This window comes from Dromiciops gliroides, chromosome 3 (genome assembly GCF_019393635.1).
Source record: "Dromiciops gliroides isolate mDroGli1 chromosome 3, mDroGli1.pri, whole genome shotgun sequence".
Classification (NCBI taxonomy): Eukaryota; Metazoa; Chordata; class Mammalia; order Microbiotheria; family Microbiotheriidae; genus Dromiciops; species Dromiciops gliroides.
Window position 1 is genome coordinate 650,781,464 of NC_057863.1, and position 25,457 is coordinate 650,806,920.

The 25,457-nt window shown below is 43.5% G+C and overlaps 1 protein-coding gene across 1 annotated transcript; it reads left to right on the plus strand.

Annotated features, from left to right (window-relative positions):
* Nucleotides 1-2,128: 2,128 nt before the first annotated feature.
* Nucleotides 2,129-24,105, plus strand: LOC122748263 (sialic acid-binding Ig-like lectin 5). The gene is given in 12 exon segments (XM_043993929.1): nucleotides 2,129-2,210; nucleotides 2,632-3,015; nucleotides 3,565-3,849; nucleotides 4,052-4,157; nucleotides 4,222-4,353; nucleotides 14,209-14,273; nucleotides 14,705-14,959; nucleotides 14,962-15,087; nucleotides 15,640-15,924; nucleotides 19,627-19,711; nucleotides 19,835-19,925; nucleotides 23,757-24,105. Coding segments are annotated over 12 exon segments (2,001 nt in total). The 3' UTR covers nucleotides 23,862-24,105.
* Nucleotides 24,106-25,457: the final 1,352 nt, after the last annotated feature.

The window sequence follows — 25,457 nt, forward strand, 5'->3', positions numbered from 1 at the left end:
AGCCAGCTCTGAGTGTGTACCGTGGTAGTATTGTTGACTCAACACCTGTCTTTCCTACAACAGGAGTTTGCAGTTCTTGATCAATAGCTTTGCCCAAATTGAGGAAAAGCATCTCTCTAGAATTCTCCTAAGTTGCTCTTGCGGTTGTTAACTTGACAGAGGTCTTGGTGAGGTGAGCCCGAATCTTTGGCATCACTATTTTCTTTACTCCAGGCTCACTCACCTTTCAAAATAATCTGATCAGAGTTGTCCCAGTAATTTCAGGCTGGTCTAGAGTCTGCAGACACTCTCCTACTCTCTGTTCTTGGACATGAGGATATTTATACTTCTTCAGTCTGCAGTGTTTTTCTGTGCTCCATGCTTAGAGATCCCTGACAGGGGCTAAGCAATCACAGCTGCCCATTGTTCCAGTATGCAAAGCTGTGATTCATCTGGGTCAGGGGATCTGCATCCATCCAGGGCAGCTAGGTGTGGCTGTGGCAGCAGGTCAGTTACCTTCAGAGTCAGCCCCTATTAGCTAGCTTAATTCTCTCATTTCTAGTGCAGAGGTCAGCCATGCTCCCTTTCAGAAGAGCCAGAAGACAAGTGATGCTGGAGCAGTTTTTCCCCTGTTGTCAGTTACTGTCATTCCCTCCTCTTCCCAAGCAGATCTCCAGTCTCTTTCGGGGTCCTCTTCTGTTCACCTTACCCCACCCAAAAAAACCCTATTCTCTTGGTTGTTCTTAGATTTCCTGGATGATTTTAGATGGTTGGGAGATTTGGCATTCCACACTCTATTGCTTCCATTTTCTTGACATAAGGGGAGAAAATCTGCCACTCCAAAGACAGGAAGCTTCAGGATGGTACAAGGGCACTGATCTCAGTGCCCAGCTGAGAGTTTCACATATTGAAGGGGAATTTTAGGAAGACTCCACAATGGGCTAGAAAGTGCTAAGGGATCCTCCTTCATTACATGTGCACTCTAAGCTTCAATATACTTTCCTCAGAACTTGTAGGATTGAGTGACCCAGACCCTGGTCTCTGATAAGAGAGCTTTCACCTGATTTATCCAATAATTAGGCCTCCATGCCACTTCCTAGAAAGAAGGTACATTCATTTTCTAGATCTGTTGGTCTGTCTGTCTCAGTCTCTGTTTCTCTCCTTCCCACATTTCATCTATCTTCTTTCTTCAACTGAAATTGTTGTCTTCCTAATCACCAATGATCTTTTACTTGCCCAATTTAATGCCAGTTTGTCAGTCCTCATACTTCTAGACGCCTTGGCAACATCTCACATTATGCATCACCTTTTCCTCTCAGATTCTCTCCTGTCTGAGTTTTCCTGTCATAGTTCTCTTTCTGTCTGTATAACTGATTTTTCTCAGTCTGCTTTTCTGGATCTTCAACTATTTCATAACCACCAGTCAAGAACCTCAATGTTCTTTTCTGGGTCCTCTTTTCATTACTCTCTGTCCCACATCACTTGATCATCTCATCAGCCCTCATGGATTCAGTTATCATTGCCAGATATGTCCTTCCTGTCTTCCCTCTTTATAGGTTCACCTCAGCTCTGACTCTCCAAGTTCTGAGGTCCGTCCTTACTCTGAAATGTTCTCTTCCAAGCTCCCTCCTTTCACCCTGTAAGGTTTAAGTCCTGGTGAGGTCCATGGCAGGCAGGTACCTGAGAGAGAGGAGCTCTGGACAAATAAGTCAGCAAACCTCTTCAGCTTGGGCTGAGGTAGCCTTGACCGTGGGCTCCATCCCTTGCCTGTCCCTCATCCTTTGGGGTCTGTGGTTACTCATTTATTTCTGCCTGGGACTTTCGCTTCTCCCTCTCCCTGTCTCTGGGCAGGACCAGTTTGGGAGTCTTCTCCCTTCTAAGCTTCTCCACCCTTCCGTGCATACAGAACAGCTTGATCAGACTCACTCTTGAAACTACACTGGATAGTGTGAACCTTGCCTGGCTCAGTTGGAGGATTCAGACTCTCAGGAGATCTGGGGTCCAGGTGGCCTGGGGATACAGACTAGAAGGCTTATAAAGTTCTAAGCCAAAAATCCATTTTTTTTGCATCATTCTCCAGAGCTATGAGGAAGGATGTATTTCCTCCTCCCACTTTCCCCTTTGCTCTTCCTCTTGGGCTCTTCTATAAATGGCATTTCTAGGCAGAACATTTCTATCCACTGGATCAGAGATGTTGCAGCTGCTGCTTTTTATATTCCAGCTCTTGGGAGGTGAGTAGTGTAAGGACTGGTGTTGGAATGGTTATAATAGCCCTCCCAAGGTCTAGGGGTGGGGTAGGGGGGTGGGTGGAGAGACCACAGGCCTTGGAGCCTGAAGGCCCTACTTGTACTCCTGCCTCAGTCTTTGGCCAAGTCAGGACAATCTCTCTGCACCTCAGTTTCCTCATCTGTAAGCAAAGGAATGGAAGAAGATGATCCTTAAAGTCCTTACCTGATTTGCACATTGATCTCCTGAGTTGTCTTCCCTTTTCAGTCATCTCTGTTCTGCAGTTGCTTCTGACTCTCACAGTCTTCTTTCCATGGTCTAAGCTCTGACATTCTTTGTTCTGAGATCTCTTCCTGCTTTAAGAACTGTGGCTCTGTTATTTGTAGTTTTCTGATGGGTGTTGCCTGAGTATCTTTCTGTCCACAGGGTCCCTGACCCAGCTCCCAGGGTATGAGCTGAAGGCCCCAGCATCTGTGATAGCACAAGAGGGACTGTGCATCCAGGTCCCCTGTTCTTTCTCCTACCCTTCATATATCAGCACCCATGGCTTCCCGGCTCTTGGATTCTGGTTCAGGAGTGGAGCCAACACTTACTCAGACAAACCAGTGGCTACAAATGACCCAAAAAAGGATGTTCAAGAAGAGGCCAGGGGGCGATTCCATCTTCTTGGGGACCCTGAGATGAACAACTGCTCCCTGAACATCATAGATGTGCAGAATAATGACAGTGGGCAATACTTCTTCCGGATAGAGAGAGGACCTTTTGTGAAATTTGTGTACTATAGTTATATGGTTAATGTGAGTGTGAAAGGTAAGGACATTAGTGACAGGGAAGGGATCTAAGCCATGGTCTAGAGGGAGCTTCCACAGAATCCCTGGGATGGGAGGTCCCTCATGCCCAAGGTCTCAAGGGGAGGGTAGGCCCCGGGAACAAGTATTACTCCAGTCAGTGCCAAGGACTACAGGAGAGTCTAGAGGGCATAGCATGTGGGAGAGGGATTCACTGTGAACATCTCTCTTTGGAGAAACAGGCTAAATGAGTCAGGAATTGGAATTGACTATGGCTGTCCTGTGAGTCAGAGATGGATCCAGGGATATTGGAAAAGGATCAATATCAAGGTCATAGAGGACAGCTTGAATGCCATGTGGCAGATACTATACTGTGGGCTTTTCTTTGCTGAAATAGGGCCCCCTGGGCATCCATGAGTAGCTCAGGCCCTGGGCTGATGTAGGAAGGACAAAGCTTCCATTTTGCCATTGGAGGGGAACCTGGAGATTTATCAGGGATGGTCTTGAAAAGGTTCTTAGTTAGAGTTGGAGGGCCCTTCTCCATGGTCTTATTTATTCTCTTTCCCCCCAGCTCTCACACAGAAGCCAGACATCTCTACTGCAGAGACCTTGGAGCCTGGACACCTGGTGAAAGTGGTTTGTCTGTTCCCCCGGATCTGTGAGAAGGGAACACCCCCTGTTTTCTCTTGGACAGGGGCTCTTCTCTCTTCCCAGGGATTCAGCAGGGAAACCCTCTTTTTCTCTGAGCTGACCCTCACCCCAAGAGCCCAGGATCACGGCTCGAATCTTACCTGTCGAGTGACCCTCCCTGGGGCTGGAGTAAGCACAGAGAGAAGTGTGCAGCTCATGCTGGCTGGTGAGTGCTGGGAGGCAGGATCCCTCCCTCTGAGACAATAGGGCAGTTATATCCCTGTGTGGAAAGAATGGGGCTTAGGAAACCTGATGGCAGAAGATCTGTGTGATTGCAGAGATGGAGCAGCATCTGAGGGCAGAGCTGAGGACCTGAGGGTGGCACCTCGGGTCCTCCCCCAATTCACATCTCCTTTGCCTCCTTTCAGGAGAAGAGAAAAGCTCCTGGCCTCTGGTGCTGACCCTGCTCAGAGGGGGCCTCATGGCAGTTGGCTTCCTCCTCACCTATGGCCTCACCTACCTCTATTATAGCAGGTATGTCCCCCTCTCTTTCCACATTTGACCCTGGGATCTAGGTCCCCACTGACCTCAGCCTCAGCCTTCTTCCCTTCAAGGGTGAAAACGGAACCAACCACCCACCATTGCTACCTGATGCCTGCCTGCTACTGGACCTCTCTTCTGACAGTGTAGCTGGGTTTCCTTTACAGGGGCAGAATTCATTAAGGACCAAGTGAGAACAGCCAAGGCACCTGTGATGACCATGGATCCTCAAACCCTCCCCCCACCTTGTCTTCAGGCCTGTGCCAGGGACTGAATTGGGACAGAGAATGGTGAATGCCAGGCACGGGGGACCTGGGGTTCTGAAGACCCGAGTTCTAGTCCAATCCCCAACATCCACTTGCTGTGTTCCTTTGGCTGAATCATTTTCCTCCTCTGGCCTTCACTTTCTTTATCAGAAAAGACCATGAGCATTTCAGTGGATATGGGGAAACAGGAGAAGGTCCACAGGCATCAGCTCTAGCTGCAATGGGGAAAGAGGGGAAGAGGAAGGGGAACAAGGGCAACAGTCAGAGCAGCCCCCAGGGCTTCTGGGATGACTCATCTGAGGGCCTGGCATCTGGTGCCTCAGCCATGTCCTGTCCCAGCCTCAGCCCCTGACCAGAGAGAGAAGCTCCTCCTCCATTGGTAGGGCCATTGATTCACATCCATGGGTAGCTTAATAGATTTAGGTCTGAACAAGACTTTGCAAGTCATTTGACTCAACTCCTCACATGACAGTGGAAGAAACAGAGGGACAATGATTTGCCCATGTGGGCAGTGTTGAGCCTGGAGAAGACGTCATAAAGGAGGAAGAATGACCTTTGACTTTATTCTGTCCTTGGTGGACATCCATGCCAGTCATCGGGCAAAGATAATGTGTAGGCACACTGCATGATTAGACTCTGACCTTGACCTGCCCTGTCCATCTACTGGGGAAGTCCTTCCCTTTCCCCTCCTCAGTTTTGTCCTTCAGAAACCTACTCTGCCTTCAAGGCTCCAGCCAGGTTGCTTTCCCCTGCTTGTGGCAAGAGTCTCCGGAAACCAGGTCCTGAATGACTTCTCTCTCCCAGTCTTTTCCTAGAGCATTTTGCTGGATTATTCCTTACACCATCTTGCTACCTCATGCTACGTTTATTTCCATAGTTTCTGTATGTCCCATCTCCCCCATCATCTGCGGAATATCTGCTTCTTCAGGGCTAGGGTTGGGTCATTTCTTTCTTTTTTATGCCCTGTGAGAATATAGGGCCTCATAGATCATGATCTTCATAAGTCAATGTTTATTTGAATTTTATCAAATTGAAATGTCCTTGGTTTCTTTTTTATAATTTTAATCTTTTGTTGTGGTTTTGATATATATATAAATATGAGCATTTGCATATATGTCTAGAATATATATCTCAAGATTATATTTGAAACAGCTTGCATTAAAAATAAGGAATCACATATTTCAAAGGTCTCCTGCTTTCTGTATCTCCGTGTTAATTTTTTCTGTCCTTTCCAATTTCTTTATTTAAGCATTAAAAAAGAAACCTTAATATTGATTTTTAATTGAATAATTTTCTTCTTTATTTCTTCTCCTAATTCCTCACACAGAACTTAGGGATGAGAAAGCATCGACTTACCATGAGTACTAGCTATATCAAGATAAGTTGTGATTTTTCTGTGATGAATTTTTTACTGTTGCCAATGTGAGATTATAGTCAATACTTGTTATCTAGGGTATGTGATGCTTGAGAACTGAATCCACTTGTACCTCTGATGATTGGAACTTGCTATTGAAGACCTTATGGCCCTGTGAACTGATATGATTCTGAGTGTGACTCCAGGTATGATCATCAAGGAATGCCATTGAGTCATTGATCCATTACATGTATGAATTGCAGGTGGAGTTCTCATGGGAAAGGCTGGGAGAGCAACCATTGGTATGGGCTGAAGTAGGATTCTCCTGACTCAATTTCCCCAATATGACACAGGGTATGGAAAAACTACCCCACCTAGCTGACTTGAAGATTGACTCAATGCAATTGGCCACCTACATAACAGCTGCCTGTAACTGACATCAACATAAGGGAGTATGTTGCCTTATGTCCCTATTCTTTGATGGGAACTCTCTATAATCATGTCAGATGATCAGCATGAGCACAATACAAAGTCTTTATCTTATGGGCTAATACTGGAGTATATCTGAGTTACTACAATAAGATGCAGGTAGAAGATTTGAGCTATTTGGCCTAGAATTTTAGTCCTTTCTATACTCCAAATAGGTACCTAACTAAGCATTTAGGCTTGAAATCTATTACTAGCCATATATTTCTGTATAAGTTAAGAGTCCTTTAATTTCTCACAATGGTATGGGGATAACTAAGCACATGATGCAGAGACTTGGGAAACCAGGATATGAAGCTGTTATTTAGCCAATATGTGTCTCAGTTCTGTGTTAAGATGAGGAATATCAATAAAATTACTTATCTTATAGGAAAAATGGATTATGGTCTACTTTGTAAGTGCCTTAAAGGGATATCCACTTTTTGTTAGGGGTTGTTCATTTGATCATGGAGGAAGTTGAAAATTTTTTATTAGAAATAACTTATTTGATATACACTTTTAAAAAATTAATTATTCAGAGGCAGCTAGGTGGTGCAGTGGATAAAGCACTGGCTCTGGGTTCGGGAGGACCTGATTTCAAATCTGGCCTCAGACATGACACTTACTAACTGTGTGACCTTGGGCAAGTCATTTAACCCTCCTTGACCCATAAAAAAGATACAAAGAAACAAAATACTTTAAAAATTAATTATTCAATGTATTTATGTATACCATCCCTGAAACCTTTGTTACAATTGTAGTTGATCTGGCAACATTTAAATGAATTCATTTTTGTATTAGAGTCCATCTTCTTAGAAAAAGTGTTCTATTTTTAATTCTTTAGAAGATTATCCTTTTAATGGAAGAATAAAAAAAATGAGTTCTAATTAGTTTTGTTTGTATTTGAGTTTCTTAGATTTATTAACACGACAACTGGCCAACCTAAATTTGTACATTACTTTGTAGAAAAGCTTCCAAATAAGATTTTATAATAATAGAGACATAAGGCTTGAATTACATTATTTAACCTGGTTATTGGAAAAGTAATTTGCCTCTGTGTTATCACGAATTTGATAGGAGGTGTTTTTTTTTTTTGTTTGTTTGTTTTGTTTTGTTTTTTTTGTGCAGGATAATGAGGGTTAAGTGACTTGCCCAGGGTCACACAGCTAGTAATTGTCAAGTGTCTGAGACTGGATTTGAACTCAGGTCCTCCTGAATCCAGGGCCAGTGCTCTAACCCCTGTGCAACTTAGCTGCCCCCAGGAGATTTGTTTTTAACATAGAAAGTGGATCACTACAAGTGATCTTGGTCTAAGAAGACAGTCAGTGAGAAAATGTTCTGAAGACCCCATTGAGACCAGAGAACTGCATCACATAGTGTCCCAAGAATCAGACAGCTCTATGAGATCAGACTTTGGAGTGTTAAATGGACATTTTTTTACTGTTTACTTTTTCCCATTGTATAAGTTCTCTGTACTAACAGGGACTTCCCCTTTTGGTTTTGTCAATGTGTTATTCAATTTCTCCCCTTCCCTTCTTCACATTGTTACCTATCATAAGCCCCATTGTTTTGTTGTTGTTGTTGTTGTTTTTGGTGGGGCAATTGGGGTTAAGTGACTTGCCTAGGGTCACACAGCTAGTAAGTGTAAAGTGTCTGAAGCCGGATTTTAGCTGAGGTCCTCCTGAATCCAGGGCCAGTGCTCTATCCACTGTGCCACCTAGCTGCCCCTATAAGCCCCATTGTTAAGAACCCTTGTTGAAGTGTTTGTAAAGTCACTTTGTGAATCACTGAAGAGACTTCATCTCTCAATTAGAATCAAATGGGGGAATGTGAGAAATGAATATTTTTCTCTTATATTTAATAACTAAATACTGTATTAGGACCAACATTTTTCTCCTTTATTCCTTCCTCTTCCAGAAATCAATCAATGTGGGAAATTTCTCTCAGAGATTTATTCTGGCCAAGATCTAATGAGACAATAAAATAAATTCTTGTTGTAGTTTTTTGTCCTTCATTCTTGAAGAGGACCATGGCATTGGGAGGTGATATCATGACTTGGAATGAATTGGATTTAAATGAGGGAGAGCTGTGCAAAGTCAACAGCTTCCACTCTCTCCTCTAGAGTCATCTGGGTCTTTTGGCAAGTCATACATCAGAATTAGTGGAGATGTCCCTGGATGTTTGAGGCAATATGGGTTAAATGACTTTCCCAGGGTCACACTGCCAGTAAGTGTAAACCATTTGAGGCTGGATTTGAACTTAGTTTCCCGACTCTAAGGTCAGTGCTCTATATACTACACCATCTAGCTGCCTCAAAAGAAATTCCAAGTTTAGGCTAATGGGTGCATTCCTCCTCATTGTGTTTGTGTAGGTCCAGGGAAATGGTTGATTCTTCCTATTATCAAGATAAATGATATGGAAATTGATGTTTTTTCAACCAAGATTAAGTGAAACAAGTCATGTATCCACTTCACCTTTTGATTAGCCAATCAGTGTTGAGTCAGAATTCCTAGGGAACACCTCCTCTTTGAAGGACATATAAACTGTGACTCTGCTACCATTAGGGTCTTTGGGCTAAGAGGGATGGCCAAATGATCATCCCTTTATCACTAACCAGGTGTCCTTATTAATAAAATGATTAAATTACCCAGAGACTATGTCTCTGTAATGATTGAAATGATGCCATCTGCTGGAGACTTACTGTAGGAAAGCTCCAACATGAGGAGAGGGTCTCTGAGGGCAGGACCATGGGTCTTTTCTTTGGTGTCAGGAAGTGACATTTGCTTGTGGGAGGAAGAAGGGGGAGGCTGGTGTGCTGACTCGCTCTCTTTCCTGAGGACTCTGGTAGAGAAGGGAGCTAGAAATATGCTCTCCCTTTAATAGATAGATGAATCTAGGCCTTTCTCTCTCTCTTTACCAAATTCTTATTCTCCTTAATAAATGCTTAAAAGTCTAACTCTTGCTAAAGCTTATAATTTATTGGCGACCATTCATTAGATATTTTAGACAGTATAGCTAGAATTTTGGCCCTTACATCTCTCAAACTTTTAAAATGTCACATAATATAATTCTAGAAATGTTAGCTATGACAATAAGATAAGGAAGAAGACAGAAGGGAATGGGCATAAAGAAAGAAGAAGCAAAATGATCACTTTTTCATAAAATGTGCTTTCCTTGGAAAACCCTAAAGAATCAACTAAAATGAAATGACACAATTATTAAGAACATAATTTGCATGGTACAAAAAAATCCTTATAAATAATTATCAACCCTATATATTGCCAACAAAACCCATTGTAGTAAATGTTTTCTGACAATTCCCATAATTGAATCAAATTTTCTCACAAGACAGAAATTGGACTAGGTCCATAATTGAATAGAAAGAGAACTGAAGTAACTCCAGAATTGTATCTCAAGATGAAGTCAGTGTGCTTCACTCAATTCTTATATTTCCCTCAATTCCCTCAAGTCATATGCAGAAAGAGTGGAGTTGAAAGAAGGCATGTGGCTTCTATGTAATTTATCTCCATTACTTCTTTTTATTTATTTATTTAGTCATTTTTTGGTGAGGCAATTGGGTTAAGTGACTTGCCCAGGGTCACACAGCTAGTAAGTGTTAAGTGTCTGAGGCCAGATTTGAACTCAGGTCCTCCTGACTCCAGGGCTGGTGCTCTATTCACTGCACCACCTAGCTGCCCCTCCATTACTTCTTATTCTGCCCTCTGGGGATTGAAACAACATGTCTGGAGCCTCCTACATGCAATCTCACTTCCAATACCTGATGTTCCAGTACCATTGCCTCTCTAAGTAATTTCTACTTTAGACTGAATATCCTCTGTTCCTTCAAATTTTCCTCATATGGCATGGATTCAAACCATTCACCATCTTGGTTGTCCATTGGCCATGCTTCAGTCTATCAGTGGTCTTTTAAAAGTGTGGTTCTGAGAGTTGGACACAATCCTGAGCCGGATATAATGCAAAGGGATTGTCCCCCTCCATAGTCCTGAAAGCTCAAAGGAATCCAAGATGGCATCACTGTTATTGGTTACCATATCTCCTTCTATTTTCATGTGAATGTTATAGTCTTCTTACTTCCCTGGATTTGTTTTTTCTGAAGAAGGGCTGTCTATTTATGCTTTCCCCATGTAATACTTGTAAATTTTGCTTTTGGAATCAACATTAAAATGTGACATTTCTTTCTGCTAAATGTTATCTCACTAGATTCAAACCAGTATTCAAGCCCATGAAGAACACCTTGCATCTTGGTTCTTGTCCCTGACTGTGTAAGGCATCTGTCTTGGCTTTCTGTCAACCTATAGATCTGATGAGCTTGTCTTCTAAGAATGCGTTTACCCAAGTCATTGAGAGAAAGGTCAATAGCATAGGGTCCAGCACAGATCCCTGGTGTCCTCCACTGGATGTTTCTTTCTTGTATTATTTTGATTTCTTTCCACAATTTTTCTTCTACTTCTCTAATGTGCTTTTTTTTTTTTTTTTTTTGGTGAGGCAATTGGGGTTAAGTGACTTGCCCAGGGTCACACAGCTAGTAAGTGTTAAGTGTCTGAGGCCAGATTTGAACTCAGGTACTCCTGACTCCAGGGCCGGTGCTCTATCCACTGCGCCATCTAGCTGCCCCCTCTAATGTGCTTTTTTTTTTTTTTTTTTTTTTGCAGGGCAATGAGGGTTAAGTGACTTGCCCAGGGTCACACAGCTAGTTAAGTGTCAAGTGTCTGAGGCTGGATTTGAACTCAGGTACTCCTGAATCCAAGGCCAGTGCTTTATCCACTGTGCCACCTAGCTGCCCCCCTCTAATGTGCTGCTTTTTTTTTTTTTTTTTTTTTTTTAGTGAGGCAATTGGGGTTAAGTGACTTGCCCAGGGTCACACAGCTAGTAAGTGTTAAGTGTCTGAGGCCGGATCCGAACTCAGGTCCTCCTGACTCCAGGGCCGGTGCTCTATCCACTGCGCCACCTAGCTGCCCCTCTAATGTGCTTTTAAAGTCCTTTTTAAGCTCTTCCAGGAATTCTTTTCAGTCCTGAGACCTATTTGCATTTTTCTTTGAAGCTTCACCTGTAGCCATTTTGTTACCGTCCTCCTCTATGTTTATGCCTTGATATTCAGTATCACTGTAGTATCTGTCAATAGTCAAGCTTGATTATTATTTTTAAAAATTTTTGCTTATATTTGTGCCTTGATATTTCTATTAGAGTTCTGCTGTCTTGCTATATTGTCCCAAGGTTTGTGCTGAGGCTCTGGGTCTTATTAGTAGTTTTCACGGGGCTTCAGGGCTTAAGTATTTGCTTTTACTGGGTTGCTATAGTTAACAAAGTCTTTCTGATGGCTGGCCCTGGAGGAATGATCTTGTTGTTGGTTTGCCCCAGGAATGGTGCCTTGCTGCTGGGTTACTCTGTTAGCAGGACCTGTCTGTTAGCATGCCCAAGAGGAGTAATTTTGTTTCTAATATGCCCAAATTGTGTGAGTGTGTGTGTGTGTGTGTGTTTGGGGGCGGGGGTCCTGCTGCTGGGTTGCTATGGTAACCAGTCACTCAGCTAGCAGGCTCTGTTAGGGTAATTGTGTTGCAGTCCGCTGAGTCTCTGGGGCCGGTTTGCCTTGGAAATAGTTTCTCTTTTGGGAGGTCATGGTGATGGGAACTTACTGTCAACCATTCTTGTGTGGGGCTTCCCTACTGTTCAGCAGTGGGGTAAAAGCCTCCCTAGTCATCTGTGCTACTTTTGGGGTACCTGGTGAGGGTCCCTGCTATGCTGCCCAGACTGCTCACCTGCCCAGGGAGCTGCTGGTTTGCAGGTGGGTGGAGCCTCACTGATGGATTTCCCCAACCTCAGAGCCCTGCTTCAGGCCCCCTGATGTGAGCTCAGATGCTGCTGTTGCTTCTGCTCCTGGACCTCACTTCCCTCCCACCCCGGTAAGACAAACCTTTCCTGCAGGGCTGCTAGGCTGCTTCCCTGCTCCTGGGATGCTTCAGTGGCAGTTTTATGTCAGTTCGAGGGGGAAATCTGGCATAGCTTCAGTGAGCTGCTCATCCCTTGGCCATCTTGGCACAGGAAGTCCCTGGAGTTTCTTTCTAGGCTGATACTAAACCACTACTCAGTGTGCTGTGGATGTGGCCATGAAGCCTGCTCTGAGTGTGTACCGTGGTAGTATTGTTGACTCAACACCTGTCTTTCCTACAACAGGAGTTTGCAGTTCTTGATAAGAATAGCTTTGCCCAAATTGAGGAAAAGCATCTCTCTAGAATTCTCCTAACTTACTCTTATGGTTGTTAACTTGACATAGATCTTGGTGAGGTGAGCCTGAATCTTTGGCATCACTATTTTATTTACTCCAGGTTCACTCACCTTTCAAAATAATCTGATCAGAGTTGTCCCAGTAATTTCAGGCTGGTCTAGAGTCTGCAGACACTCTCCTACTCTCTGCTCTTGGACATGTGGATATTTATACTTCTTCAGTCTGCAGTGTTTTTCTGTGCTCCATGCTTAGAGATCCCTGACAGGGGCTAAGCAATCACAGCTGCCCATTCTTCCAGGATGCAAAGCTGTGATTCATCTGGGCCAGGGGATCTGCATCCATCCAGGGCAGCTAGGTGTGGCTGTGGCAGCAGGTCAATTACCTTCAGAGTCAGCCCCTATTAGCTAGCTTAATTCTCTCATTTCTAGTGCAGAGGTCAGTCATGCTCCCTTTCAGAAGAGCCAGAAGACAAGTGATGCTGGAGCAGCTTTTCCCCTGTTGTCAGTTACTGTCATTCCCTCCTCCCCCAAACAGATCTCCACTCTCTTTCTGTGGCCTCTTCTGTTCACCTTACCCCACCCAAAATCTATTCTTTTGGTTGTTCTTCGATTTCCATTATGATTTCAGATGGTTTGGAGATTTGGCGTTCCAGACACGATTGCTTCCATTTTCTTGACATAAGGGGAGAAAATCTGCCACTCCAAAGGCAAAGATTTTAAACATCACACCACCTTTCACCTATCTTTTTCTTCATTTGAAATTATTGTCTTCCTAATCACCAGTGATCTTTTAATTGCCCAATTTAATGCCAGTTTGTCAGTCCTCATACTTCTAGACCCCTTGACAACATCTGACACCTTTTCCTCTCAGACTGTCTCCTGTCTCAGTTTTCCTGTCACTGCTTTCTCTTGGTTCCTTTTCTGTCTGTGTAACAGATCTTTCTCAGTCTGCTTTTCTGGATCTTCAACTATTTCATAACCACTAATCATGTGTACCCACAGGGTTTGTTCCTGGGTCCTCTTTTCATTACTCTCTATTCTACATCACTTGATCATCTCATCAGCCCTCATGGACTCAATTATCATTGCCAGATAAGTCCTTCCTACTTTCCCTCTTTTCAGGTTCACCTCAGCTCTGACTCTCTAAGTTCTGAGGTCCCTCCTTACTCTGAAACGTTCTCTTCCAAGCTCCCTCCTTTCACCCTGTAAGGTCTAGGTCTTGGTGATGTCCATGAGAGAGAGAGTAGCTGCAGACAAAGAAGCCAGCAAAGCTCTTCAGCTTGGGCTGAGGTAGCCTTGACCTCGAGCTCTATCCTTGGGCTGTTCCTCATCCTTTGGGGTCTGTGGTTACTCATTTATTTCTGCCTGGGTCTTTCACTTCTCCCTCTCCCTGTCTCTGGGCAGGAACAGTTTGGGAGTCTTCTTCCTTCTAAGCTTCTCCACCCTTCTGTGCATACAGAACAGCTTGATCAGACTCACTCTGGAACTTATACTGGATAGTGTGAACCTTGCCTGGCTCAGTTGGAGGATTCAGACTCTCAGGAGATCTGGGGTCCAGGTGGCCTGGGGATACAGACTAGAAGGCTTGTAGAGTTCTAAGCCAAAAATCAGTTTTTTGCATCATTCTCCAGGGCTATGAGGAAGTCTGCATTTCCTCCTCCCACTTTCCCCTTTGCTCTTCCTCTTGGGCTCTTCTATAAATGGCATTTCAAGGCAGAACATTTCTGTCCACTGGATCAGAGATGCTGCTGCAGCTGCTCTTGACGTTCCAGCTCTTGGGAGGTGAGTAGTGTAAGGACTGGTGTTAGAATGGTTATAATAGCCCTCCAAAGGTCTAGGGGTGGGGCGGGGTGGGGTGGGGTGGGGGAGTGGAGAGACCACAGGCCATAGAGCCAGAAAGCCCTACTTGTACTCCTGCCTCAGTCTTTGGCCAAGTCAGGACAATCTCTCTGCGCCTCAGTTTCCTCATCTGTAAGCAAAGGAATGGATGAAGATGATCCTTAAAGTTCTTACCCGATTTGCACATTGATCTCCTGAGTTGTCTTCCCTTTTCAGTCATCTCTGTTCTATAGTTGCTTCTGATTCTCACAGGCTTCTTCCATGTTCAAAGCTCTGACATTCTTTGTTCTGTGATCTCTTCCTGCTTTAAGAACTGTGGCTCTGTTATTTGTAGTTTTGTGATGGGTGTTGCCTGAGTATCTTTCTGTCCACAGGGTCCCTGTCCCAGTTCTCAGGGTATGAGCTGAAGGCCCCAGCATCTGTGACAGCACAAGAGGGACTGTGTATCCAGGTCCCCTGTTCTTTCTCCTACCCCTCAGATATCAGCACCCATGGCTTCCAGGCTCTTGGATCCTGGTTCAGGAGTGGAGCCAACACTGACAAAGACAAACCAGTGGCTACAAATGACCCAAAAAAGGATGTTCAAGAAGATGCCAGGGGGCGATTCCATCTTGTTGGGGACCCTGGGAAGAAAACTGCTCCCTGAGCATCATAGATGTGCAGAAAATGGACAGTGGGCAATACTTCTTCCGGATAGAGAGAGGAACTATTGTGAAATTCAATTACTATAGTTATAAGGTTAATGTGAGTGTGAAAGGTAAGGACATTATTGACAAGGAAGGATGCTAGGCCATGGGATAGAGGGAGCTTCCAAAGAATCCCTGGGATGGGAGGTCCTTTATTTATGCCCAATGTCTCAAGGGGAAGGTAGGACCCAGGAATAAATATTACTCCAGTCAGTGCCAGTGGCTAGGGGAGAGTCTAGAGGCCATAGGCCCTGGAAGAGGGATTCCCTGTGGGCATCTCTCTTTGGAGAAACAGGCCTACGTGTGTCAGGAATCAGCAATGACTCTGGCTGTGCTATGAGTCATAGATGGATCCAGGAACATTGGAAAAGGGTGGACATCAAGGTCATAGAGGATAGCATTTATGCCACATGGCAGATACCATACTGTGGGCTCCTCTTTGCTGAAATAGGGCCCTCTGGGCATCAGTGAGTAGCTCAGGCCTTGCGGTGATGCAGAGAGGACAAAGCTTCCATTTTGTCATTGGTAGGGGAACCAGGAGATTTATTAGGGATGGTCTTGAGGGTCTTAGTTAAGGTTGCAGGGCCCTTCTCCATGGTCTTGTTTATTCTCTTTCCCCCCAGTTCTGACACAGAAGCCAGACATCTACATTCCAGAGACTTTGGAACCTGGACACCTGGTGAAAGTGGCTTGTCTGGTCCCCTGGATCTGCGTGTGGGGGATACCACCTGTTTTCTCTTGGACAGGGGCTGTTCTTTTCACCCAGAAACTCAGCAGGGAAACCCTCTTTTTCTCTGAGCTAACCCTCACCCCAAGAGCCCAGGATCACGGCTCTAATCTTACCTGTCGAGTGACCCTCCCTGGGGCTGGAGTAAGCACAGAGAGAACTGTCTATCTCAATGTTACTTGTGAGTATTGGGGCCTGGACACTTGGGTCTGGAAAAATGGGTACTTCATGCTAGTGGATAGAGGAGGGCAGATTGGCAAACTGAACACTACGAGCCTGGAAGTCTTAGTTGCTTAAGAGGGAAAGGTAGTGCCTGGCATTTTACAGGGGGCAAAGCTGCAGTCAAGAGTGTCTGAGGCTGGATTTGAACTCAGGTCCTTCTGACTCCAGGCCTGGCACTTTATCTACTATGCCACCAGCTGCCCAAATCACATGTCCCTTGGAGGCAGTTACATATCTTTCTTTTTTTTGTTTAGAATGTTATTTCCCAAAATATATGTAAAAACAAATTTTGAAATCATTTTTTAAAATTGTGTTTTCCTCCCTCCCTTCCCATCCCCCACCCCCAATAACTCAAGCAATTCAATATAAGTTATACATGAGTAGTCATGGAAAACATCCCCACATTATCAGGTTGTGAGAGAAAACAGTCAAAAAACAAAACCTCAGATTAAGGAATTATCAGAAAAAAAATTTTAAAAATGTTTCAATCTGTTTTCAGATGCCATCAGTTCTTTTTCTGTAGATAGGTTGCAATTTTCATAAGTCCTTGAGGATTATATTGGATCGTAGTCTGGCTGAAAATAACCACATGCTTCCCAGCAGATAATCTTACACTATTGCTATTATTTTATATACAGTACATTTCACTCTGCTTCAGTTCATGTAGGTCTTTCCAGGTTTTTCTGATAGTATGCTTTCTTTACAATAGCTCAGCAAAGTAGGTACCATACATTTTGCCATTATAGTCAATCATCATAACTATTTCCCTCCATCCTATTTCCTTCCCATGATATTTACTCTATTTTCTATCTTCTTTCACCCTCTTCCTCCTCAAAAGTGTTATACTTCTGACTGCCTCCTGCCCCACTCAGTCCTCCCTTCTTTTACACTTCCCTCCTTATCCTCTTCCCCTCCTGCTTTCCTCTAGGGTTAAATAGATTACTCCTCCCAATTGGGTGTGAATGTTAATCCCTCCTTGAGCCCACTCTGATGAGATTAAGGTATTTGAGCTAATTCTGTGTTCTAAATTTTTCTTCCTACCTCACTTCTTAACCCTCCCTATGAAATCAAGCAATTCAATATGTCATACTTGTGCAGTAATGCAGAACATCTTCACCTTCCTTGAAAATGGTCTGCTTTTTACTTCTCTCTTCCCCAGTCTGCCCTTTCCTCCTTCCCTCTTCTCCCCACCCTCCTTATCTCCCTCCCCTCCCACTTTCCCTCAGGGCAAAAATATATTTCTATACCCACTTGAGTATGTATGTTATTCCCTCTTTGAGCCAATTCTGATGATAGTAAGGTTCACTCACTCCCCAACTCCTTCCCCCTCTTCTCCTCCCCTCCATAAGCTTTTTTCTTGTTTCCTTCATGTGAACTACCTCTCCCTAGGCCACCTCTCCCCTTCCCCCTCCCCCAGTCTATTCCTCCTACCCCTCAACCCTATTTTAAAGATGTCATCAAGGGTTAGATAGGTGGCACAGTGAACAAAGCACCAACCGTGGACCCAGGAGTCCCTGAGCCCAAATCCAGCCCCAGACATAAGACACCCCACCCTGTTTGCCCCACAAAGGACGAGGATAAACCAAAAAAATGCTTTACAGATATTATCCCTTCATAGTCAGTTCAGACCTGTGTCCTCTGAGTATGATGTGGGCTGGAATTTTGGGTCAAATTGATTGTGAGTCATCCCAAAAGAATTACAAGACTCAGTGACTCAGTTTTCCAAGTTTTATTGCAATACTGTGGGTGACCACAGGGAGAGAACCAGAATAGTGGAAAGGTATCTCTCAAATAGTGAAAGGAAAGACAGTTATATTTATAGTATGGATAAATTGATTATCAGTCTCATGATAATAATCTCCACCTAGGTACAGGGGAGGGCCTGTCCTCATTATAATATTCTACACCTAGGGGTGTTACAAGGGAAGGATTATCCTAATTTGGACTTCCTGGGGATCCTAAGCCAACCCCCAAGGCGGGTACCTTTTCCAGTTGAGGTGTGTTTTGGGGGTTTACATATCATAAGGTGAATCTAGGGACAAATTTGGCCTTAATTGGATGTAGCCAAAAAGACCAAATGACTTTAAGAGAAAAAAGAATCTGGGGACAAATTTGGCCTTTTCTGCACATGTCTCTTTTCGATTCCCATGGATAGTTTCAAAATATAATCATTTTTCATTAGAATTTCTATAGGTTGTCTTTTTCCTTTATTGTTATTTTGACCTGGCCCATTCTGGTCCATTCTGGATGTTGATCACTATGAGTATGAGAACCTAACATAAGTTATTCATTAACTGAGATCTGACTCCCTTTTAGAGCTAATATCTGTATTAGAGCTTGGGTCTTAGATTTTTCTGTTAACCCTTTTTTCACCTCCTACATCAAGTATTCCTTACTGAAAAAGTTCTTATGAATTTGAAGTATTATCTTTCCATGTAGGAATGTAAACTGTTCAATCTTTCAATGTCTCTCATGATTTCTTTTTCTTGTTTACCTTTTTATGCTTCTCTAGGGTCTTGTATTTGAAAGTCAACTTTTCTATTTAGTTCAGGTTTTTTCATCATGAATGCCTGAAAGTCTTCTTTTTCATTGAAGTCCCATTTTTTATTCTGAAAGAGTATACACAGTTTTGCTAGGTACATGATTCTTGGCTGTAGTCCCAGTTCCTTTGCCCTCTGGAATATCATATTCCATGCCCTCTGATTCATTAATGTAGATGCTCCTAGATCTTGTTTTATCCTTATTGTAGCTCCACAGTACTTGAATTCCTTCTTTTCTAGCATCTTTCAATATTTTCTTCTTGACCTGGGAGCTCTGGAATTTGGCTATAATATTCCTGGAGGTTTTCCTTTTGGGATCTCTTTCAGGAGGTGGTTGGTGAATTCTTTCAATTTCTCTTTTGCCTTCTGCTTCTAGAATATCAGGGCAATTTCCCTTGGCAATCTCTTGGAAGATGCTGTCTAAACTCTTATTTTGGTCATGGTTTTCAGGTAGTTCAATGATTTTCAAATTATCTCTCCTGTATCTATTTTCCAGGTCAGCTGTTTTCCCAAGGAGATATTTCATATTGCCCTCTATTTTGTTTTATTCATTTGGAATTGCTTTACTGTGTCTTGGTTTCTCATAAAGTCACTAGCTTCCGTTTGTTCAGTCCCAGTTCTTAGGCAATAATTTTCTGGAGAGAGCTTTTTTATCTCCTATTCCATTTGGCTTTTCAAGCTGTTGACTTCTTCCTCATGACTCTCCTGCATTTTTCTCATTTCCCTTTCCATTCTTTCCTCCACCTCTCTAAATCTTCCTTTTGTTTCTCCTACTTTCTCTTCAAAGTCCCTTTTGAGAGCTTCCATGGCCTGAGACCAATTCATATTTTTCTCGGAAGCTTTGGATGTAGGGGCCTTGAGGTTGTTATCTTCTTCTGAGGGTGCCCCTTGATCTTCCCTGTTGCTAAATAAACTTTCTATTGTTCTCAACTTTCTGTGCTTGCTCATCTTGCCCTCTTTTACTTGACTTTTAACTCCCTCTTGCAGTAGGGCCCTACTTCCAAGCTACACTGTCCCAAGCTTCAGAGTGTCTGAGGTGTTTCGGTTTGAGGGAGGGCAGGTTTTTCTCTCACCTGGTCTGTTCTCTGGCCATTACATATCTAATCCTTTTTCCTCTACAGATAGAAGTGATACCCTCACATTCTCCAAAGGGATGATTTTGGGATTTGGGATCATGGCCCTTCTTGCCCTATGTCTCCTAGCACTGTGAGTGGGGCAGCTGGCATTTGAACTGAGACTGGGACTGGGGGGAGGGGAATACTGCAGGTGTGGAAGTGGTTAGTGGTAGGGACTAGGGGTCATGTCATAATGTTGGGCCCAGTTTTTCAGTATGAAGTTCCTGAGGAAGAAGAAGAAGGTAGAGGACCCAGAGCCCCAGGACAGCAAGGAAGTGGATTTTGTCAATGAAGGGGTCCCAGTGGTGAGTGAGCTGACCTTGGTCCTAAAACTCCATTCCACCTTTCGAAACTGAGGGTAATTAGAAAAGAGTAAAAAATGGTTCCTGCCACTTATTCCACAAGGAGGTCTTGGTCTTTGCCCTGGTCAGGCCACATTTGTGGTATTTTGTTCAGTGTATCTCAGACATGGTATTTCTCCTCTCAGTCTTTGGAAATGAGGGAGTTGGGCCAGCTTCAATTCAAGTATGATGAAAAGTCTTCTGTGTGCAGTCCGAGGCATTATGGTGTTGTCGGGGTGAAGGGTGACTGTTTTCAAGTGTTGCTTGTGATCTGTACTGGCTGTGTGGTCTACGTGTTCTATTTTTGCTGTTTGGCCATTTCAGTTGTGTTCAACTCTTCATGATCCTGTTTGGGGTTTTCTTGGCAAAGAAACTGGGAGTGGTTCACAATTCTCTTCTCCAACTCATTATACTGATGAGGAAACAGACAAACATGGTTTAGTGACTTGCCTAGGGTCACATAGCTAATCAGTGTCTGAGGACAGATTTGATCTCAGGAAGATGAGTCTTCCTGATTCCCAGCCCGATGCTCCATCCACTGTGCTATGTAGCTGCCCATAAAGTGAGCCAGGGGTTCCAAAAGGCAGAGATGAGTAACCACATGCATTTCAGGCATGTGCATTGCCTCTGCAAAGGTACAGAGGCTGTAGGTGAAATATGAACAAGGAATAACATGTAGCTTAGAACAGCAAGTGCCTTTGTAAGGAACATTTTAATTAACCTGAAAACTAAGTTTTTAACTAGATTGTGAAGGGCTTTCAAATGAGAAATAGAGGAGTTTGTACCAGCATCTGAGATACTGTCAGCCAGCCAGTCATTCAATAAACACTGATTAAATCCCTAGTATGTGCCAAGCACTGTGCTATGCTCTGGGTATACAAAGTAAGGCAAAAGTCAATCCCTGCCCTTGAGAGCTTACATTCAAATATAGGAGACAGTGCATATAAGGAAACTGAAAAGTGGTGGTGAGGAGGAAGGTACCCAGTGTAGGGCATGAAGAAGTCCTGCAGCCAGGTGGCAAATAGTGAGATGCCCTTAAGTCTTGTAGAAGTTCTCCAATGACCACCTGCTATTCTTTCCAGTCAGAGAAAGAGCTAGGCCCCAAGGTACTTGCTGAGGATGTGTGAGTTTGAGAGTTGGTATAATTGTGTGGGAAGATGACTTTCTAGAGACCATGAGGAAGTCTAGGAGAGCATTCAGGTGGGAAGTGATAAGATGACTACCCTGGGTGAACTGCTTAAATGGAGGATCTGGGAAGAGCTCTCCAAGGTTACCCTCATAGGGAGAAAGGGGCTGTAGAGGCATGGAGTTTGAGGAGGTTAGTGAATAAGTATTTATTAAGACCATATGCCATGTTAGTCATTACACTAAAGAGTGGGGAAAGAAAGACAAAAGCAAAAAAGCCTTGTCCTTTGCTCTCAAAGAATTTATGTTCTACAGGGAGACAAAAAGCATGCATCTACTTGTTGAATACAAACATAATGAGTACAAGAAGGGTATGGGAGCATATGCACTGGCGGCTGAGGTACCAGGAAAGGTTTTGTTGAGAAGTGGGCACTTGATTTGGTCTTTTTTTTTTTGTTTGCTTTTTTATTTGTTTTTGTGGGGCAATGAAGGTTAAGTGACTTGCCCAGGGTCACACAGCTAGTAAGTGTCAAGTGTCTGAGGCCGGATTTGAATTCAGGTCCTCCTGTATCCCGGGCTGGTGCTTTATCCACTGCACCACCTAGCTGCCCCCCACCCCCTTGATTTGGTCTTGAAGAAACCAGAGATTCCAAAAATGATGGTGGTGTCCTTTGGAGTGATGGAGGAGGTCAAGGGAGAGGGTGATTTAAAATCTGGTAGATAATGAGTTTTATTTTGGATAAGCAGAGTTTGAGATGGACACAGCATCCAGTTGGAAATATCTAATAGTAAATTGGCGATGTAGGACTAGCTCAGTAGAGAATGTTAGGCTGAATATATAGGATGTTCCAGGAGTCTTAGTGCAGTTTAAAGGAATATTTTTAAAAACCCTTCAAACTTAGGACAGCTAGGTGGCACAGTGGATGAAGCACTGGCCTGGATTCAGGAGGACCTGAGTTCAAATCCGGCCTCATACACTTAACACTTACTAGCTGTGTGACCCTGGGCAAGTCACTTAACCCCAATTGTCCCACAAAAAAAAACCAAAAAAAAAAAAACCCAAAAAACCCCCTTCAAACTGCAGTAAAACTTTTGGAATACCCTGCATAGATCTGGGAGTCATCTGGCTAGAAATGGTAATGCAACTCAAGGGAACTTACAAAATAGCAAAATGAGAGAATTTAGAGAAAAGAGAGAAAGAGAAGGGCCGATTCTTGGTGGACAGCCACAGTTAGGGGGTAACAAATCATCCAAGGAAGTGGAGAAGGAATGGTTGGACAGGCTAGAGAACCCAGAGGGAGCAGTGACCAAAAACCCAAAGGAGTGAATATCTGGGAGGAGAAGGTTGGTAACAGCATCAAAATCTGCAGAGAGGAGAAGGAAAATGAGGATGGAGAAGAGGCCATTCTATTGCGTAACACGTTGGTGACTTTGGAGAGAGAAGTTTCATTTGAGTAATTAGGTCAGAAGGTAGATTGATGGGAGTCATGAAGAGGGGGAAGAAGAGGAAGTGGAGGCTAGTTCCTTTTCCTTTCTCAGTTTCAATTTCTTTCCACAGAACCATGGGGAACTGGAAGTAGTTGGCCCCTAGTTTCACAGATAATGAAAGTAAAGTTCTAGAAAGAGGAAGTATTTAGCTGTGGTCACTTCATGACTGAGGCAGTGTAATTCAATTCCATGTCACTTGATTCCACATCTAGTTCTTTCCCAGGCATCACCAATGGCCTCCCTATCAGGGAGGAAAGGGACCTAAGATGTCACCTGGACTGATCCACTTCAATTTTACAGAGAGTAAAACTTGACCCAGAGAAGGAAAGGGACTCCCCCAAGGTCACACAGTCAACTTTTCACAGACTTTAGAATTGGAAGTAATCTTAGATTACTCCTTTTACATAGTGAAAAACCCTGGGAGAAAAAGATTCTCCCAGAGTCACACAGCAAGTCACTGGCAAAGCCTTAGAACTGACCTAGTACAATCCCACTCATTTTATGTAGGTGAAAAGTGGACCCAAGCAGAAGGAAGGAACATACCCAAGGAGCTTAGAGTTTTCCCAGAAAGGAGAAGAGACTTACCCAAGGTCACACAGTTACATCAGACATATTCAAGTCTAACTTGGCAGAGTGGACTGGTTGTGGAGTCATGAAGAAGGCTCACAGCCAACTTCTGACACTGGGATTTACCCTGAGCAAATCATCTCATGTCTCTTAGCCTCATTGTCCTAATATGTAAAATGGGATAATAGTATCCCTAACACCTGCTTCACAGGGTCATCATGGGAGTCCAATGAAATATGATCCACAAATCACATGGTAGAGTTTAAAGGCCTATAGACAACAACTATTACATCAGCAGGGGTAAATTGAAGCTCCTCAGAGTTCCCTCATGGAGCAATAGGCAAAGGTTAGACTCAAAACCATGTTTTTTGACTTCCCCCTCCTTGTATCTATCTCCCTCTGTGTCCCAGCCCCACCCTACCTTCACCTTGAAAAGATCACAATTTGGCTACTAGGTCATATGCATAAGCAACAGCACCAACCACTTCTAAGAGGAAGGCTCCTGACCAAAAGCAAAACAGCCTCCTTGTCGAACTGTAATTGGTTTCTCATGGTGAGGCCAAGATCCTCAGCATCTTGGGCTCATGCTGGATTCTTTGTCTTTCACTCCTATAGGATCAACACAGCGATCCCAGATTGCCCCTGCCTAACCCAGCCACTCAAGTCCCCTCAGAGGAGATTCACTATGCATCCCTTAACTTCAGAAGAACCAGTCCTTGAAACAACCTACAAAGCCAGAACCCAGAGAACCAAGGTGCCCAAGACCATTACTCAGAGGTTGTTTCAGTGAGGAGGAATCTGAGGCTTGTGGGATGGGAGGTCAAATAAAGAAGTTACCATCTAATTCTTTTCCTGGAAGGAGATCACTCTGTCTGGAGTTCCTCTGTATTTCTCTTCTTTTTTCCTCTTCCTTCCTTCCTTCCTTCCTTCCTTCCTTCCTTCCTTCCTTCCTTCCTTCCTTCCTTCCTTCCTTCCTTCCTTCCTTCCTTCCTTCCTTCCCTCCCTTCCTCTTTCTTTCTTTCTTTCTTCCTTCCTTCCTTCCTTCCTTCCTTCCTTCCTTCCTTCCTTCCTTCCTTCCCTCCCTCCCTCCCTCCCTTCCTCTTTCTTTCTTTCTTTCTTCCTTCCTTCCTTCCTTCCTTCCTTCCTTCCTTCCTTCCTTCCTTCCTTCCTTCCTTCCTTCCTTCCTTCCTTCCCTCCCTCCCTTCCTCTTTCTTTCTTTCTTTCTTTCTTTCTTTCTTTCTTTCTTTCTTTCTTTCTTTCTTTCTGTCTGTCTGTCTGTCAAAACTAGGCAGGGCAACAGATACAAAGTGGACTACCTCCCTCACCCAATAAGAAGGAAAGAAAAACAAAACCTATTACAAATAAGTATAGTCCTTTAAGACAAGTTTTCTCATTAGCCATGCTCCAAGAAAAGCAAGAAAAAGCAAAAAATAGAAAAAAACCCCTGCTTTAGTCTGCACTCTGAGTCCCTCAGCTCTCTTTCTGGAGGCGGATGGCATATTTCATCATGAAATGGGTCATTGTTTTGACCAAAATTACTAAATCTTTCAAAGTTGACTATCATTACAATATTGTTGTGACTATTGAAGATTGCTCTCCTGGTTCTGGTCACTTCACTTTGCATCAATTCATACAAGTCTTCCCAGGATTCTCTAAATCCATCCTCTTTAAGTTTTTACAGTAATTTTATTCCATCAAATACATATAACACAAGTTGTTCAGTCATTTCCCAATTGATGGGCATCACCTGAGTTTCTTAAAAAAAAGAGCTGCTATAAATATTCTGCATATATGAGTCTTTTCCCTTTTTCTTTGAACTCCTTGGGGGTATAGCTCTAAGGAGTTGTTTTCCACTGTTATAGATCATGAGTCCCCAAAGAAATGTTTCCTGCCATAATCGTTTGTTGCTATCGGTGAGTTAGACTTAATTAGCTTAATTAGAAATGGGGATTTACTAAAGTGGTAGAATTAAAATATTTTGTATTCAACATTCTTCTCAAAATGTCTGTTACACATTCCTATAGGGATATACAGTGTGCAGGGGAGAAAAGACTCAAGCTTAGAGGTCAAAGAGGTAACTTACAGCCACTAGAAATGTTTTTTTGGGGAATCCTTAAAATGGTCCCCTTAATTACAGTGTATCTTTTTTTGCAGGGATCTTTCTAGAGCTTTGGATCTTCATGTAGTCTCTCTTAGTTCCAAGGTACACACTGAACTGCTCTTTGGATGCTGTTGAGGTGGAAATGAGAAGAGAGGAACTTCAAAATCCTCTATACCTATTGAAGCTGATAAGGCCCTCCTCCAGGCAAGGAAGGT